Below are 15,191 nucleotides of genomic sequence, written 5' to 3'. Positions count from 1 at the left end.
AAATCCTTTGTTAGAAAGAGATTGGACCATTTCTACCCTTTCCTTGCTTCAGTGCTTGCCTTTCAACTTGGTGTCACATCTGGGGAACTCTGTGATTCTTATTATTTATAATAGTGGATCGAAATCATAGCTGTATGAGAAATCATCTGGGAAGGCTTGTTTAAAATGTGAATATCTTGTCTTGTTCCTGTTGGGAGCCCCGAATCTACATTCTAACACTCTGGAGATTTAAAAAAATTTTGTTGGAGTATAGCTGCCTTACAATGCTCTGTTAATTTCTACTGTATAGCAGAGTGAATCTTTATGTACACATATATCTCCTCTTTTTTGGATTTCCCTCCTGTCTATGTTACCACAGCGCATTGAGTAGAGTTCCCTGTGCTATATAATAGGTTCTCATTAGTTACCTATTTTATACGTAATATCAGCAGCGTGTACATGTCAGTCCCAATCTCCCTTCACACCCGCTCTGTCCCCTCCTTGGTGTCCATAGGTTTGTTCTCTATGTCTGTGTCTCTATTTCTGCTTTGAAAACAGGAGATTTTAATATATTTGTTTAAAAGGCATATTGGTATTAAAACATGAGCTGTAAACCTGGAGTGCGGGCGGGACTCTTGAAAAGGTTTGGGATCTGAGGGATTTCTGAAATTTCCGATCCCTAAGTACACAAAGAGTGGGACACGACTGAGCGACTGAACTGAACTGAACTGAAGTAATGATGATTTGAAGATTTTTCTCTCTCCTTCCAACCAAGATGAGTGTCTTTACCATTCGTTCACAGTTACTCTGAGTCCACAACATATGCTGTGGGAGTTTACTGTGTTTGTGTTCATGTGCCAATGACACAGGATATTAAAAGATTAAATATCAGCCCACAATTAACTCTAAGGATAATCACTATGGCTTCTATGTTATTGGTCAGATATAGAATTTTTTTTCCCTAGATGTGTTATAGTTTCATCTGGAGAGTGACCCATAATGGGAATAGAAGAATTTCATGATAGCAAAACACAGATACTGAACACTTAGCAAGCAATTTAATTTAATTTAATTGTTCAGAGGCTGCATAGAGAGACTGCCACAGCCACTGTGCACACATCAACATTAATATTCAGTGACAACATAAAGTAATGACTTCCATTTCTTGCTCAGGTTCTTTGACGACTCCATTCACCCAACATTGGGTATTTTGTATGTCTTAGTGAACATCTTTTTCTTTTTTTAAATTATGAAAGTATGATAACACACTTGGGGGAGACTTGGAAAATACAGAACAAGTTTATTTCCACTATATTCCAATATATTTCACTATATATTACAATTATTTTTTCAAGTAGATAAATTAAGATTTTTAAATTGGAGTTTCAATATCAAGCTCTCAAAAATTAATAGAATGAACATGCAGAGAAGTAGAAGGATATAGTAGACATGAAAAGCACTGTGAACCAATTCAACATAAGTAAGATTTATACAATTTTCACACAACAGTAAGAAACTACTTCTATTCAAGTTCCCATAGGCTGTAAGCTAGGAGACCCTGGAACAGATGCAGGGACATAAAACAAGGTGCAAAAATTTCACAGCCCAAAGCTATTGAAATCATGCAGAGTCTGTTCTCTTATCACTGTGGACTTATATTAGAAATCAATATCAAAGGATATTTGACAATAACCCACATATTTTCAAGTGCAGTACGCTATTTACTAAGAGAGATCTTGGACTCAGCTATCGAAAGCCCTTAATGAGCATCTTCTCAGAGCTCTTTGCCCGGGGGACACTGACCCAAACATGCCTCAGTGTTCCCACATGTTGGAAATTAACTCTGTTTTAAATTTCACCACGTTGAGTATCCTATTCTATAATAGTACTTAGCTGGTTTGGTGAGTATTTCAAAGAACTTGAATCTTTGGAATACGAAGACATGTTCATGGGTAACAGGAAACCGACTGTCTTTATCTTGTCCCTAAAGAAAGCATAATAAAGGAGAGAGAAATAAAAATTTAGTGAGGGCTTTACACAAAACATTTACTATTTCTGCAAAACATGTACTATTTTCCCAAGTACCAAATAATGCCTAAAGAGTTAAACGTTCAACTTACATATACCATACTATTTTTTTGTTTAGTTGTTCAAGAAAACAATTTGGGATGCAAGAAAATATATTGTAACTGGCTTTTTTATTAAACCAGTGGATAATGCTGATAAAACTAAAAACTTTGGAGGAAAAGACTGTACCTCTGAGGATTCTTAGCTTAATGTTTAAAGTTAAAGATTAATATGTTCTCTCAACAAAGGGTCCTGCATATCAAAGTTCTTCAGTTGAAATGAAGCAGAAATTTGGGACGATTATTTTCTAAATCCAGATCAACGCACCATTTTGGATTTTGATTAATATCCATCACACCTGAACAATAAAGGAGAGAGGGCAGAGCCAGCAATGACCTAGTGTTATCTAGGGGTTTAAATCTTTTCATTTTGCCCACTACTCCAGTGTTATGTACGATTTTGACAAGAACCAGGATAAAGTGCTCCCAGGAATAAGTCTAAAGAATAGTGTTCAGAATGACTGTCTTTTCTCTAGTTTTGATCTCTCTTTGATTAGATAAGGCCATAATTCCACAGAATGGCGTTTAGTGGCTGTATTGTGGGGAACACACATCTGCTCCCTCCCTCGGGAGGAAGGCCAGTTGTTCCATATGTTGGGATCAATAAAATAATAACAGCTCTGCCACTTAGCAAGCATTCACTAGACTCTCCCGTTTATTCTTCACAAAAACTATGAGGTCACTGCTATTATGATTCCCTTTTTACAAAAAAATAAACTATGGCACTGGACAGACTAATAACTTTTCCAAGAGCATGCTTTTTGCAAATGATGGAGTTGGAATTTTCGTCATCTGATTCTAGAGGCTGTCTTCTTAATGACTTTGCTTAGAAAAAGAAGACAATGTATTTATTTTAATGTCTGTTTTGTCCTTTTAGTAAAATAATCTTTCTAAGTTCAGTTGTCTATATGGACCCTTTTCCCTAATCTTTCCAACAGCCTAAGGTTATTATTTTTTTCTTGAATGCAGGAGGAAAAAATTTTATGTCAAAACGAGGGAAAAAAAATTAAAATCCAATCTCTAGTTTCTGGAGATCATGGGTTCTTATAAATATTGATACTGGCTTTCTTCTGTAAAATACTTTCTTGGTATAACAGTTGAAAAGTTCATGAGCAAATTACATAAGATATCTCATTGATTTGAAAGCTAGTTCAAACATGTTGGTTGGTTCTTGATAAATCTTTGTAAGATTCTTTGAATGCTATTAGAAAGGAAATGAATTTACTCCCCAAATCAGAGGAATAATGTAATGAATTGTTACTTTACTAGTTAATCCCTGTGAAAGTAAAAGACAAAATAAAAAAAAAAGACTACGAAAGAAAGTGATTAATTCCTATGAAACCATTCTCTGTATCTACTGGGTTTTATGCCAGCCCAGCTGTTGATTTTCAGCCGTTACTGACTTTCTTGCTTTAACACAATTCTACAATTGGCTCAATCTTTCAAATTAAAGTAGATTCCAAATTAGAAATGGATTGTGTTCTAATAGTTTATTCATTGGCAGCTTGGAAGTTGGAAAACACTTTGCTTCAGAAAAGTAATACATTTTAAACATTGGCTAGGTTCTCAAACTATCATAGAAAATAATATAAACTGAAATGGAAAAATTAATATTACTATATTTCTCAGTGTAGTGTTGTAGGTCTGTGGACCTGTAGTGATTTAAGTGCAAAAACTAAGCCATTATAATACAGACACTGTACAATTACAATCTATATAGATACTAGCATGGAGAGATAGCCATTAAAATCTCAATGATGGGGACTTCCCTGGTGGTCCAGTGGTTAAGACTCTGAGCTCCCAGTGCAGGGGTTCTGGGTTTGATCCCTGGTCGGGGAGCTGGATCCAGCATGCTGTAATTAAGACCTGGTACAGCCAAATAAATAAATAAAATAAATTTTAAAATCTCAATCATGGTTTTTCAGGTAGTGGGATTATGGAAGATATTCCTTTTATACTTTTTACTTTGTATATTGTATTTATATTTTTAAATTTGCAATTTTGAAAACAAGGAATATTTAGTGCTTTCATATGACTGTCTATTACACATACATAATTTTACTCAGACAAAGGGTAGGTCTCTGCCTTTCTTCCCTCCTCCCTCTTTGAAAACACATGGCCTTTGGAATACAATGGTTAGGTAAACACTTATTGTTTCCATATCCTACATCTGCTCTGTTAACAAATCTTGTTGGCTCCATCTTCAAAACAAGATTAGAAACCACATTCAGTTATTGCTGTTGGCCAATAAATAATCATTTCTTGCCTAAATTACTTTTTTAGCTTTAAATTGGTCCTCTTGTTTTCTGTATTATTTTCCTATAGTCTTTTCAAAACATAGTTCCATATGTATATTATATATTAATACATATACTAATGAAAGAGTATCTTATATATCCCAGTTCACTTGCAATAGATCTAGAACATTGAAAAGAGTGGATGGCCATCCTTAGCTTTCTTTTTCATTGCTCTCTGTCTTGCTTGCTCCCTCCACTGCACTCAAAGCCAGCCTCCTTGTCCTTCCTTAAACACCAGTCGTTTTTGAGCCTACCCAGTCCTCTGGCATTTGCCGTTCTCAATGTCTGGCAAGTCCCCTCACCCAATCCACTCCAAACCCCTCCTCATATTCCCAGAACTCTCTCTCCCTTCTTTATTCAAATACTGTCATACTTTCTGGCTGCAACAATTCATTTCAATTAACATTTCAACAATGCTTGCTTCTCAAGCCCTCCATTTTTCCTTTGATTGGCTTACTTGTTTCACTGTCTAACTATACGCTTCATGTATTCTCATGTTGATTGATCATCCTGTTACAGAGGAAAAACTCCACATCGGCAGAGATTTCTGACAATTTTGTTTCCTGCTGTATCCTCAGTGCCTAGAATCCTGCCCAGTACATGGTACACATTTAAGATGTATTTGTCGAATAAATGAATGTGTGTAATGAAAGCATAAAAAATAGACCTAAAGGATAGAAACAAAATTCCTGGTAATGCTTGCCCCTTGGGAGGACAGGGGAAGAGATGTCCCTTTTCTTTCTTAGTAGCACTTTTTGTCTTATGTATAAAAATACCTGATAAACTATGACAAAACTCTTGCAGATGAATGCATTGGTGTTTGTAATATTAGTTTCTGAATATTTGTGTATTTTGAAAATTTTTGTGAAGACATTTTTTATCAGCTTTCCAGTAATTACTGGATAAAGCACATACTCCCAGCATTCCATGGGATGCCTTCTGCGATGGATACTGCCAATCTCTCCATCCTCCCTGACTTCCCTGCTTCTAGTTTTCTCCACAGTCATGATTTCTTCTATCCTCTTCTCTTTTATGCTCTAGTGGGGTACGCTGTACATTTGTCTTTATCTGTCCTTCCTGACCAGGTTCCTCTCTCCTCCTGTAATAGAACTTTCTACAAGTAAAACACAATGTTCATCCTGCTTCGGAAAATTCAAATAAAACTGGCTCAACCTTTGTATCCTACATCCTGTGGGAAGACCAGTGCTCTTTTCCATATTTATGAGAATTCCTGATGGTCTATTAATTATGACGACCACTTTGATTTGATTTCCTGCTGCTGCTGAATTAGATGACTCACTGATTCTCTAAACAACCATATTTGTCCATTTTCTCTTCCTCATGATAAGTTAATCATGAAACCAGCTCCCTTTTGCTTGATTTTTCTCCTTCTCCTCAAAAGAGACAAATGTGTATAGACTTTTTGTTTTTTAAATAACCGTATTTTTTTTTCTTTTTGTGAGTCTATTCCCATCTAGGTTATTGCAGAATACTGAGTAGAGTTCCCTCTGCTAAACAATAGGTCTTTGTTGATTATCCATAGTGTGTATAGACTCTTGATAAAGAGTCAGAGCCTAACTGGGAATTGGGAGGTAGAAGTGCAGGGAGTGGAGGTGATACTCTGACACACTAGTGCTTGACGGTGACAGTCTTGTTCCAAAGAGCTCTTGGCTTTACCCACACCAGGGGCCACTGGCCAACTCTCCTCTAAAAGATTCCCAGGCTACTTCTCAAATGTTTTCTCACTCCCTTCCATTCGTAGGCTGCTTCTGACTCCTTAAATACCAATTCATGTATTTTGCAGAACAGGCCAGTTTTGTCTTTGTCTCCTAGCCCGTTTGGCTTATGCCTAAAGGGTCCTTTCTTGTACCCACAAAAGCCCATGAAGGCGCCTTCTTCTACAAGCACAGTTCTCCCTCAGAGAGGAATTCTGTGTTTGGCTCCCAGTGTAAATGTGTCTTCTTCCTGAGACACACTTTATTGTAGTGATCAGTTTGCTTGTGTGTCTTTGTCACTAAAGGAAAGTTTTGAACTTTAAAATAACATTTTGCTTTCGCTGAATCTTGGATTCCCAGCACCCAGCCCAGAGTACCATCATTCATGCTTGATGAGTAAGTGAAGACTGATCACTTTCCACTTCTTACAGGCATCTATTAGAGAGTACCATTTGATCTCAGATAAATTTGTTTCTTTAGGTTCTCAAACCACATAAATGTGATGGAAATTATTTTGGTCAAATAGCCTCCTTGTTTTTAGTTCCTCCACTGTATAAGGTCTTGTTTATCCAGGGGAATGTCTCAGTAGCCATCACCCTGTGCAACTATAAACTGTCTCGAGGCGGACTGTACATTGTGCTGTGCTGTGCTTAGTCACTCAGAAGTGTCCACCTCTTTGCGACCCCATGGATTGGAGCCTGCCAGGCTCCTCTGCCCATGGGGATTCTCTGGGCAAGAATGCTGGAGTGGGTTATCATGCCCTCCTCCAGGGGAATTGTATATTACCTGCAACCAAAATCATGCTCAGGAAAGACTCTTTTGCTGTAACCATTGGTAGTAAAAGAATCTGAGGTAAACATCTTTTCTTCATTGTCTTGCTTCTTAACTGAAGAAGCCAGTGATTTGACCGTCCCTTGAATTTCTAGAATTCCACAGTTTGGATGTTTTCTCCTAGTCTTCCAAGGGTCACTTGCAGTTGATGAATGAATTGGTGAGGAAATGGAATAGCGTCTAACAATCATGACATTGCCTGTAAAGCAGACACAAAATTCAAGTTTAAAAATTCTATTTTTACTGACATCCACAAATGGAAGACTGTATTACTAGTACTTTGTTGAAACTAACTAAACAAAACTGTTGTTTTTAGATTAATTTTTTGCATAAAAGATATTCATTCATTGATTTATTTTGCAAATAATTGAGTTCCAACCCTAAGCCAGGCACTTTTTAAAGAGATGGATATGTGCAAGTGAAAACACAAAATTCTTGCTTACATAGAGCTTACCTTCTTGTGTGGCTGACAAATGATAGACAGATATATGATAAAATTCAGCTAGCAATAGATTCTAGGAGGATGAATAAGACTACTGAGAGAAAGGTGCTAGATTTAGATGAGGCAAGGTCTGGAGGCTACTTAAATAGTGTAGTCAGGGAAGACCTTCCTGAGAACACAGAATATGAACAGAAACCTGCATGTAACGAAACAGTAAAATACGATTTTAGAATGGGAAGAACATGAACTTGTAAAGACGCATTTCTGGATGGCTTCTCAATCCCCATTCTAAAAGAATGTGCTCATCCACAGCCCCTCATCACCTGAATGACCACAAATAATTGAACTGGTTGCTGCCAACTGGCCTGAAATGTGTGTGTTTGAGCATTCATCTCTCTCTGTCGAATGAGAGATGAGAGCAAGGCAAACAAGTAGAAAGAAGTAAAAATGTCTAGGGACTTCCCAGGTGATTCAGTGGCTAAGACGCCACACTTTCACTGCAGTGGGTGCGAGTTTGATCCCTGGTCAGGGAACTAAGATCCCACATGCCTTGAGTTGAAGCCAAAAAAAAAAAAGAAGTAAAGATGCCTGTGTGGGAAACAGGAGTTTTCTCTTTCTTTTAAGAGCTTTATGTCTTTAGTTTTTGAGGGTTTCCGACTCAATTTCTATCCATAAGGGTCTCCTAATAAACTCTTTCCTTGAGGTAAATCGTATCTCCAGTCCTTAGAATGAAAGCCTCTTGAGTAAAAGAGCTTTATTTTAGGGCATCTTGGTTTGTCTGCATCTCACATCTAACACTCTGCTAACTGACCTGGGGCCTATCATTCAGCCTCTGCTTAGACATCTAGTTATTACCACTGGGGCTAATGACACTGACTTCATGGTCTGGATTCCATTTTCTGGAGCACTTAATGAATGTTTGTTGACTCTATTCTTTCTCATTACAGCTTTGCCACTAATTAGCAGGAAAGTAGGAGAAGGCGATGGTACCCCACTCCAGTGCTCTTGCCTGGACAATCCCATGGGCGGAGGACCCTGGTAGACTACAGTCCATGGGATCACGAAGAGTCGGACAGGACTGAATGACTTCACTTTCACTTTTCACTTTCATGCCTTGGAGAAGGAAATGGCAACCCACTCCAGTGTTCTTGCCTGGAGAATCCCAGGGACGGCGGAGCCTGGTGGGCTGCTGTCTAGGGGTCGCACAGAGTCGGACACGACTGACGCAACTTAGCAGTAGCAGCAGCAGCAGGAAAGTAAAAGTAAGTCCAGCATCATGTTTAGGTTTTCAGTGTTAGAAGCACAATTTTCTCTTTTTTAAATTTTGTGACTCATGTCTGTAGAACACAGACAGCAAATTATATAGTCATTACAGGAAGTGGAGGCTGCCCTTGCTTTTTATAATATGGAAGAGCAGTAGATCAGATTTTTGGCAAGAGTCTATGGGGGAGTTTAAGTTCAAATCCAACTGAAGTATTTAACTACAAATACTATTCTTAAATTATCTTTGAAAACTTTGGCCATGATATATAACTTTAATAATGATCTAAAGACAGGTTTATGACTATTGACAAACACAAAAGTTTCTACTTAAAAGGATTATAAAACAATCTCTTTATACCAAATGATGAGAAAATACAACAGAGGAAATTATATCAACAACTGCAAAGTTAAGTTTGTTCTTATATGAGATCTATACTCCAACATGACTGATCAGAAAATAAGTTCTTTGTTTATGTCCCTGGGTCATAAATAATCTGTATTCTTTAGTTTCTTATCAATAGAAGCGAAAGAATATTCCACATGACATCAAGGGATCATCAGCACCATTTCAAAGATTCCTATCAAATACAGTTTGTCAGATAAGGGTAGGAGCAGATTGAAGAGAATCAAAGGTCTAGGAATGCTGAAGTTTCTTGGTAAAGAATTATTTCTTGCATCTTCTTTCTAGCAAATTATTTCTTCCCTTCAAACTATGAGGCTGGAGAAGACTCTTGAGAGTCCCTTGGACAGCAGGAGATCAAACTAATCAATCTTAAAGGAAATCAATTCTGAATATTCATTGGAAGGGCTGATTTTGAAGCTAAAGCTCCAATACTTATGCCAGCTGATGCGAACAGCTGACCTACTGGAAAAGACCCTGATGCTGGGAAAGATTCACGGTGAGAGGAGAAGGGGCAACAGAGGATGAGATGGTTGGATTAGCATCATCGACTCAATGGAGATGAGTTTGAGCAAACTCTGGGAGACAGTGAAGGACAGGGAAGCCTGGTGTGCTACAGTCCATGGGGTTGCAAAGAATCAGACACGATTGAGTGACTGAGCAACAATCTCTTCCCTAATAGCCCCAAGGTGAGAATTCTAAGGGCAGGAGGGATGAGGGCAACATCTCCATGAGGCGGATTGGATTTCATACCTACCAAATACTTGCACACTATCATCGATGTGTCCAGGAGGATTTAGTCCCAAGGGATTTGCTTCCAGACCCAGCTTAATGGTTCCCTTTCTTTTTTTTTTTTTAAATATGGAACGCTTCACGAATTTGCGTGTCATCCTTGCGCAGGGGCCATGCTAATCTTCTCTGTATCGTTCTAATTTTAGTATATGTGCTACCGAAGCGAGCACAATGGTTCCCTTTCTTAAAGTGAGACAGACTTCTGATTTCACATCATCCCTTCTCAGAGTATAGGTTTATATTATTTTTTTTTTTAAAAGAGGATAGGACAAGTTGCTGAATCTCTCTGGGTCTTATATCCTCAACAGTAAAATAAGGGGATGATCACTACAGTTCTTCTCTAGGATCACAGTTTTATGAATCAGTTGCAAGTATGAATTTTGATTATTGGCAATATCTTACTAAAACTGCTAATAGGTCAGACTTATCGAATATTATTAAGACTACTACTGGGAAAGGTTGAAGGCAGGAGAAGGGGACGACAGAGGATGAGATGGTTGGATGGCATCACCGACTCAGTGGACATGAGTTTGAGTAAGCTCTGGGAGTTGGTGATGGACAGGGAAGCCTGGCGTGCTGCAGTCCATGGGGTCACAAAGAGTCGGACATGACCGAGTGACTGAACTGAACAAAGAAACCATGTTGAGTCCTACTTCTGCGGCCTCATTTAACTGTCTCAGCAGCCCGAGATAGATTCTATTGTTATCTCCATTTTACAGATGAGGAGAGTGATTATAAAAGCATGTCACATTCATATACTCATAGAATTTTACAGTTGGAATAGGCCTTGGAAGGCATCCAATCCATTCATTTTTACATAAGAATGATAAGTCGAGGAATTTTATGTGGTCTACCCAGCATCAACCAACTCTTACAAAACCAGTACCACAATGCATGTGTCTTCATGCTCCGGCCAGTGTTCCCACTATTTCTGTCATTTACTTTCGTAATAGAACACTACATGTAAGACACATAAATATCACTTGAAGTAAGTAGGCTGGGCTTCTAAACACAAATTTAAATAATAAACTCTTTGTTTTATTGGTGCAGCCTGAAAGAATTTCCCAAATGTCAAGAAATGTTTTCACTAGATCATTTCAAACTTAGTGCTTATATTATTATTGGAGGTCACCATTCAGATGCTGAAGAAGTATGTATCAATCGTGCATTTAGTGCTTAATAGTATTCTAACTTAATTTAAACGATGGCATTCAGGCTCTGAAGGTTTAAAGGGTAGTTCTCTCTGTTCTTTGAACAGAGTGATTCTTGTTTTAGAATGGCACAACATATAGTAAGCCCCAAGTTACCTTTGCATTAGGATAAACATCATGAAATTGATGCTTTTGAACTGTGATATTGGAGAAGACTCTTGAGAGTCCCCTGGATTGCAAGGAGGTCAAACCAGTCAGTTCTAAAGGAAATCAGTCCTGAATATTCATTTGAAGGACTGAGTCTGAAGTTGAAGCTCCAGTAATTTGGCCACCTGATGAAAAGAGCCGACTCTTTAGAAAAGACCCTGATGCTGGGAAATACTGAGGGCAGGAGGAAAAGAGGATGACAGAGGATGAGATGGTTGGATGGCATCACCGACTTAATGGAAATGAGTTTGAGCAAGCTCTGGGAGTTGGTGATGGACAGGGAAGCCTGGCGTGCTGCAGGTCATGCGGTCGCAGAGAGTTGGACACGACTGAGTGACTGAACTGAACTGAACTGAAACATCATGGAAAATAGTTTTGAAGGAGTTTTTTATGTCTGGAGTAAGGCAGCGGTTTTCAACTAGGGGAAATAGCCTCCAGGTGATATTTGGAATGTCTGAAGACATTTTTGATGATCATGACCGAAGGGGAAGAAGCAGATACTTCACTAAACATCTTACAATGTCCAAGACAGACTCCTATAATACAGAGTTATTCATTCCAAATGTCAGGAATTCAGAGGTGGAGGAAACATGGAAGAAAGATATATTACACACGTCTGTATCTTTTTCTTCCCCACTAGGAGAAGGTCTAACTTCTTTATAGGTTCATCTTTCAATTTTATTAAATAACCAACAGACAGAATAACTCATATCCATAGCTGTACTTGACAACAAGGAAAAAGACCCTGATTGGAATCTATTTTCAGCTTTGAAGTATAGGGCCCCACACCAGAGAGAGACTGCTTTAACAGCAAAAAACAAAAAACAAAAACAGCTGGAGATAAGACATGTCCCACTGCTAAGCTGTTCAGTACCTCTAAATAGCCTTGCCTGAAGCCTTTGACAGAGGATATTAAGCACTTTGAGTATTCAAGTATGTATCAATTTTATTTGATTATGCTATATGTAGGCAAGTTTGACAAGTTGAATGTAGAACATATTGAGTTGCTCAAAATCTCATTTGGCTATTTCTCTAATCACGGAAAAATCAAAATGAACTTTTTTGGCCAACTCAATATTTTTCACTCTCCTGATTTCTAATTTCATGTATAGTCTTCACAGTCAAAATTCTTTCCCATAAAAGGTGAAAGATTAGATTTTTTTACGAATGTATCAGACATTGACTTTTAGTCTTGAAGTCTCCAAGTCTGCATATAATAAGTTGAATTATGTGCAACATACATTCATAAAGGACAGTAAAGATCTTCTAAAACATGGATAAGAAACAATATCTGCCTTGGTTGTATGTTTGTTAGATGCTGTACTAAGCACTCAGTTTATTATTCCAACCAGTCATCACCACCTGAGATAGGTCCTATAGCACTTCTGAATGAACAAAATGAGAGTTAAAGGTTTATTATAACTAGCCCTAAATCAAGTGGCTGTCAAATCATTGGCAACCGTATTTGTCTGACTCTGATATCCATACACTTAACTGTTGTGCACTACTGTTCTGGCTTAATAAACGAGCACTCCATTTGACACATACCCATTTGGTGTTCTATTATGTAGCATTTAAATGCTTGAAGTCAAGAAAGGGAAAAAAGCATTCTTTTTAATATGACCGATTTCCACAAATCTGTCACCTCGAACTTCTCAGGAATAAATGGAGATAGTTTTACTGTTGTTAAAATATGATAATTGAAGATGTTAAATAAATTTTTGCCTAAGGATTCAAAACTTATCTATCTTGGCCAAAAAGGTCATTTGGATTTTTCCATAGCATCTTTCTGTAATGAGAACCTTTTGGCCAACCCAATACCAGGAAAAAAAACCACACCACTGTTAATACCAAATTATGCGCTTATGTGAGAGGCACACTAAGCCAACTATTTAACAGATATTTGCAAAGGTGGGTACAGCCCCAAAGAACTATGGGTAGTCAGTACCTTGGTGTTCTCTTGCACCTGGGGCTGAAGCAGTGGCAACACCACCATGAACGGCTGCTGGAGATTGCCCGGGCACTTCTTCAAGGTTACTGAGGTTGGTGACTTCCTTTTCATCTCCTGATTCTCCTCCTGAGCCTGGGAGTCTCTGACTACTCAAAGTCAGCTTCATCCGGAGGGCTTGATTCTCTTTCTCCAGCTTGTGAATCTCTGCCCGCATTTCCTGGATAACTCTCATGAGGTGGATATTCGCGGCCATTGCCTCTTTTCAGGTTGCTCTGGTTGCTCCTTTGGGGAGACAGGTCAACATTTGCTTATGAACCAAATGCACAATCTGCTCAGTGGCACAGGTTGACCCCGCCCCTAAACTTTCCTGAACAATAGATGTCACTCTTCTCTATGCCATCTTTCAGCACCTGGGGAGTTAGGCTATCAAGGGAGGTAAAGGATCTCCATGACTTATTCATCCTGGGTTTTGTTTTTCAGAACAGAGCTTTTCTTTGTATCTTTCATTTCATATCAATCCACAGTTCTGGAATACTGTTTTGGGTCTATAGAAGACACTGAAAATTTCCGGCAAGGAACAGAATTTCTTGTTTCTGTCATGAACTCACCATCCGAGCAGCCACTCAAGTTTTTTCTCTGTTGCTATTTCTGGTATCAGATGTTTCATAGGATTGCCAACTGTCATGAGCACATCAAAGTGGGCACATAAGAATTATTCCTTGTCTTTTCTGTAGGATATATCATAGTTTTGTACTTTTGGGGTAAATTATTAATTTTGACACCTGTTGATTAGGTGTCAAAACTTAACTTACAAAGGAAATCATATGAATTGCCATGAGATTATTTAAATGAGATGTCGATAATTATACCTTAATCCCTTAAGATAATGTCAAGGATGATATAATTACTTCTTGGTAGGTTTTCTTATGATCATTTTTGCTGTTATTTGGTTTCAGAGTGTTTGCTCAGGCAAATACTGCTGAGGGCTATTTCGGGAATGTAAGAAGACACAGGTCAAACATTGATCTTGAATGAGAAGAACATGCAATAGTTAACAGCTTTCATGACGTATTTCCTGAAGAGGTGTTTTCATTGGGAGTGAAAGGTTTGTGCTCTGTATCTGTTTGGAAATTCAATTCATGCTCAAGCATAAATGCTCTTTTGCAATAGAGTCAAAATGATTAGATAATTTTTCATGGTGGTAATTTTCCTTGCACATTTGTTTACTTATGTTTTCTACATATATTGATGCTTTTTTGCTTATGTTAGTAAATAGGATGGTCAGGTTGATTGATCCAAGGCAGTATGTGGGAGTTACTAGAGGAAGTATTATTTCTTTTTCTTTCATACAGAATTATTATATGTATTTAAATTTTATGACATGTTTACTAGTCAGTTTTTTTTTTTTAGTCAGTTGTTTTGATCTACTACTTCTATTTGTATTTAAATGAATTTCAGTAAGCATTTGTGTGCCTGGCGTGCTAGAGGCTAATGAAGTGGCTTCTCCCTGATTTCATCTGCTCTGACTTCCTTGCTCTATCCCTCTGCTCTGCCCCAATCACACTGGCCTAAGCATTAGTTTCATGAACATTCCAGGCACATCGCTGCCTTGTAACACTGGTCCCAGCTGTCCCTCTCTGATTGAAAGGGCTTTTCCCAGGTATCCACATAGTTAATTCCCTCATCTTCTACATCAGCTAGTAAACGTCATGCCGCCAGCCTCCAGCATGAGTTGGCCCTGTGGGAATGGAGTCTGTCTTTAACTTTTCCCACATTTGTGGGCAAGGTTTTAAAAAGGAGAAAAACTGTGCTAGCATGTCTGCTTTCCAGAGAATGGAGAGTTGGCAGCAAATGTCTGCTTTCCATCTTCTTCAAATATATGATGTCACAGCATGTCTTTTGTCTGGACATAAAATCATGCCTCGCTGGAATATGGTGTTTAGGGCTGACATGTGAATCCTTTATCTGTCAGAACCTTTGGTTTTAGTCAGTGACAGAGGATAGGCAAGGTCAGATTAGAACTCGGGGATTTTGACT

The 15,191-nt window shown here is 38.3% G+C and overlaps 1 protein-coding gene and 1 non-coding gene across 2 annotated transcripts; both read right to left on the bottom strand.

Annotated features, from left to right (window-relative positions):
- Nucleotides 1–1,851: 1,851 nt before the first annotated feature.
- On the bottom strand, nt 1,852–13,407 carry CCDC195 (coiled-coil domain containing 195). The gene is made up of 3 exons (XM_055398433.2): nt 13,152–13,407; nt 6,904–7,147; nt 1,852–1,963 (listed from the first exon to the last, which is right to left on the bottom strand). Exons 1-3 carry the CDS (start codon nt 13,405–13,407, stop codon nt 1,852–1,854), a joined length of 612 nt encoding a protein of 203 aa, XP_055254408.2.
- On the bottom strand, nt 9,909–10,015 carry LOC129538792 (U6 spliceosomal RNA). Its single transcript, XR_008682328.2, has one exon. It is a non-coding gene; the product is annotated as a U6 spliceosomal RNA (small nuclear RNA).
- Nucleotides 13,408–15,191: the final 1,784 nt, after the last annotated feature.

This window comes from Moschus berezovskii, chromosome 2 (assembly GCF_049115385.1).
Source record: "Moschus berezovskii isolate FMDL1 chromosome 2, NW_MosBer_1.0, whole genome shotgun sequence".
NCBI classification, from domain to species: domain Eukaryota; kingdom Metazoa; phylum Chordata; class Mammalia; order Artiodactyla; family Moschidae; genus Moschus; species Moschus berezovskii.
This window is presented reverse-complemented; position numbering and strand designations above follow the sequence as displayed.

Coding starts and splice junctions, on each gene's coding strand:
- CCDC195 (XM_055398433.2), bottom strand. CDS start 13,407: ATGGCCGCGAATATCCACCTCATGAGAGTTATCCAGGAAATGCGGGCA. Junction 7,148..13,151: donor AGGTGCAAGAGAACACCAAG/GTACTGACTACC, acceptor TCTGCTTTACAG/GCAATGTCATGATTGTTAGA. Junction 1,964..6,903: donor GAGCATGATTTTGGTTGCAG/GTAATATACAAT, acceptor TGCTTTCTTTAG/GGACAAGATAAAGACAGTCG.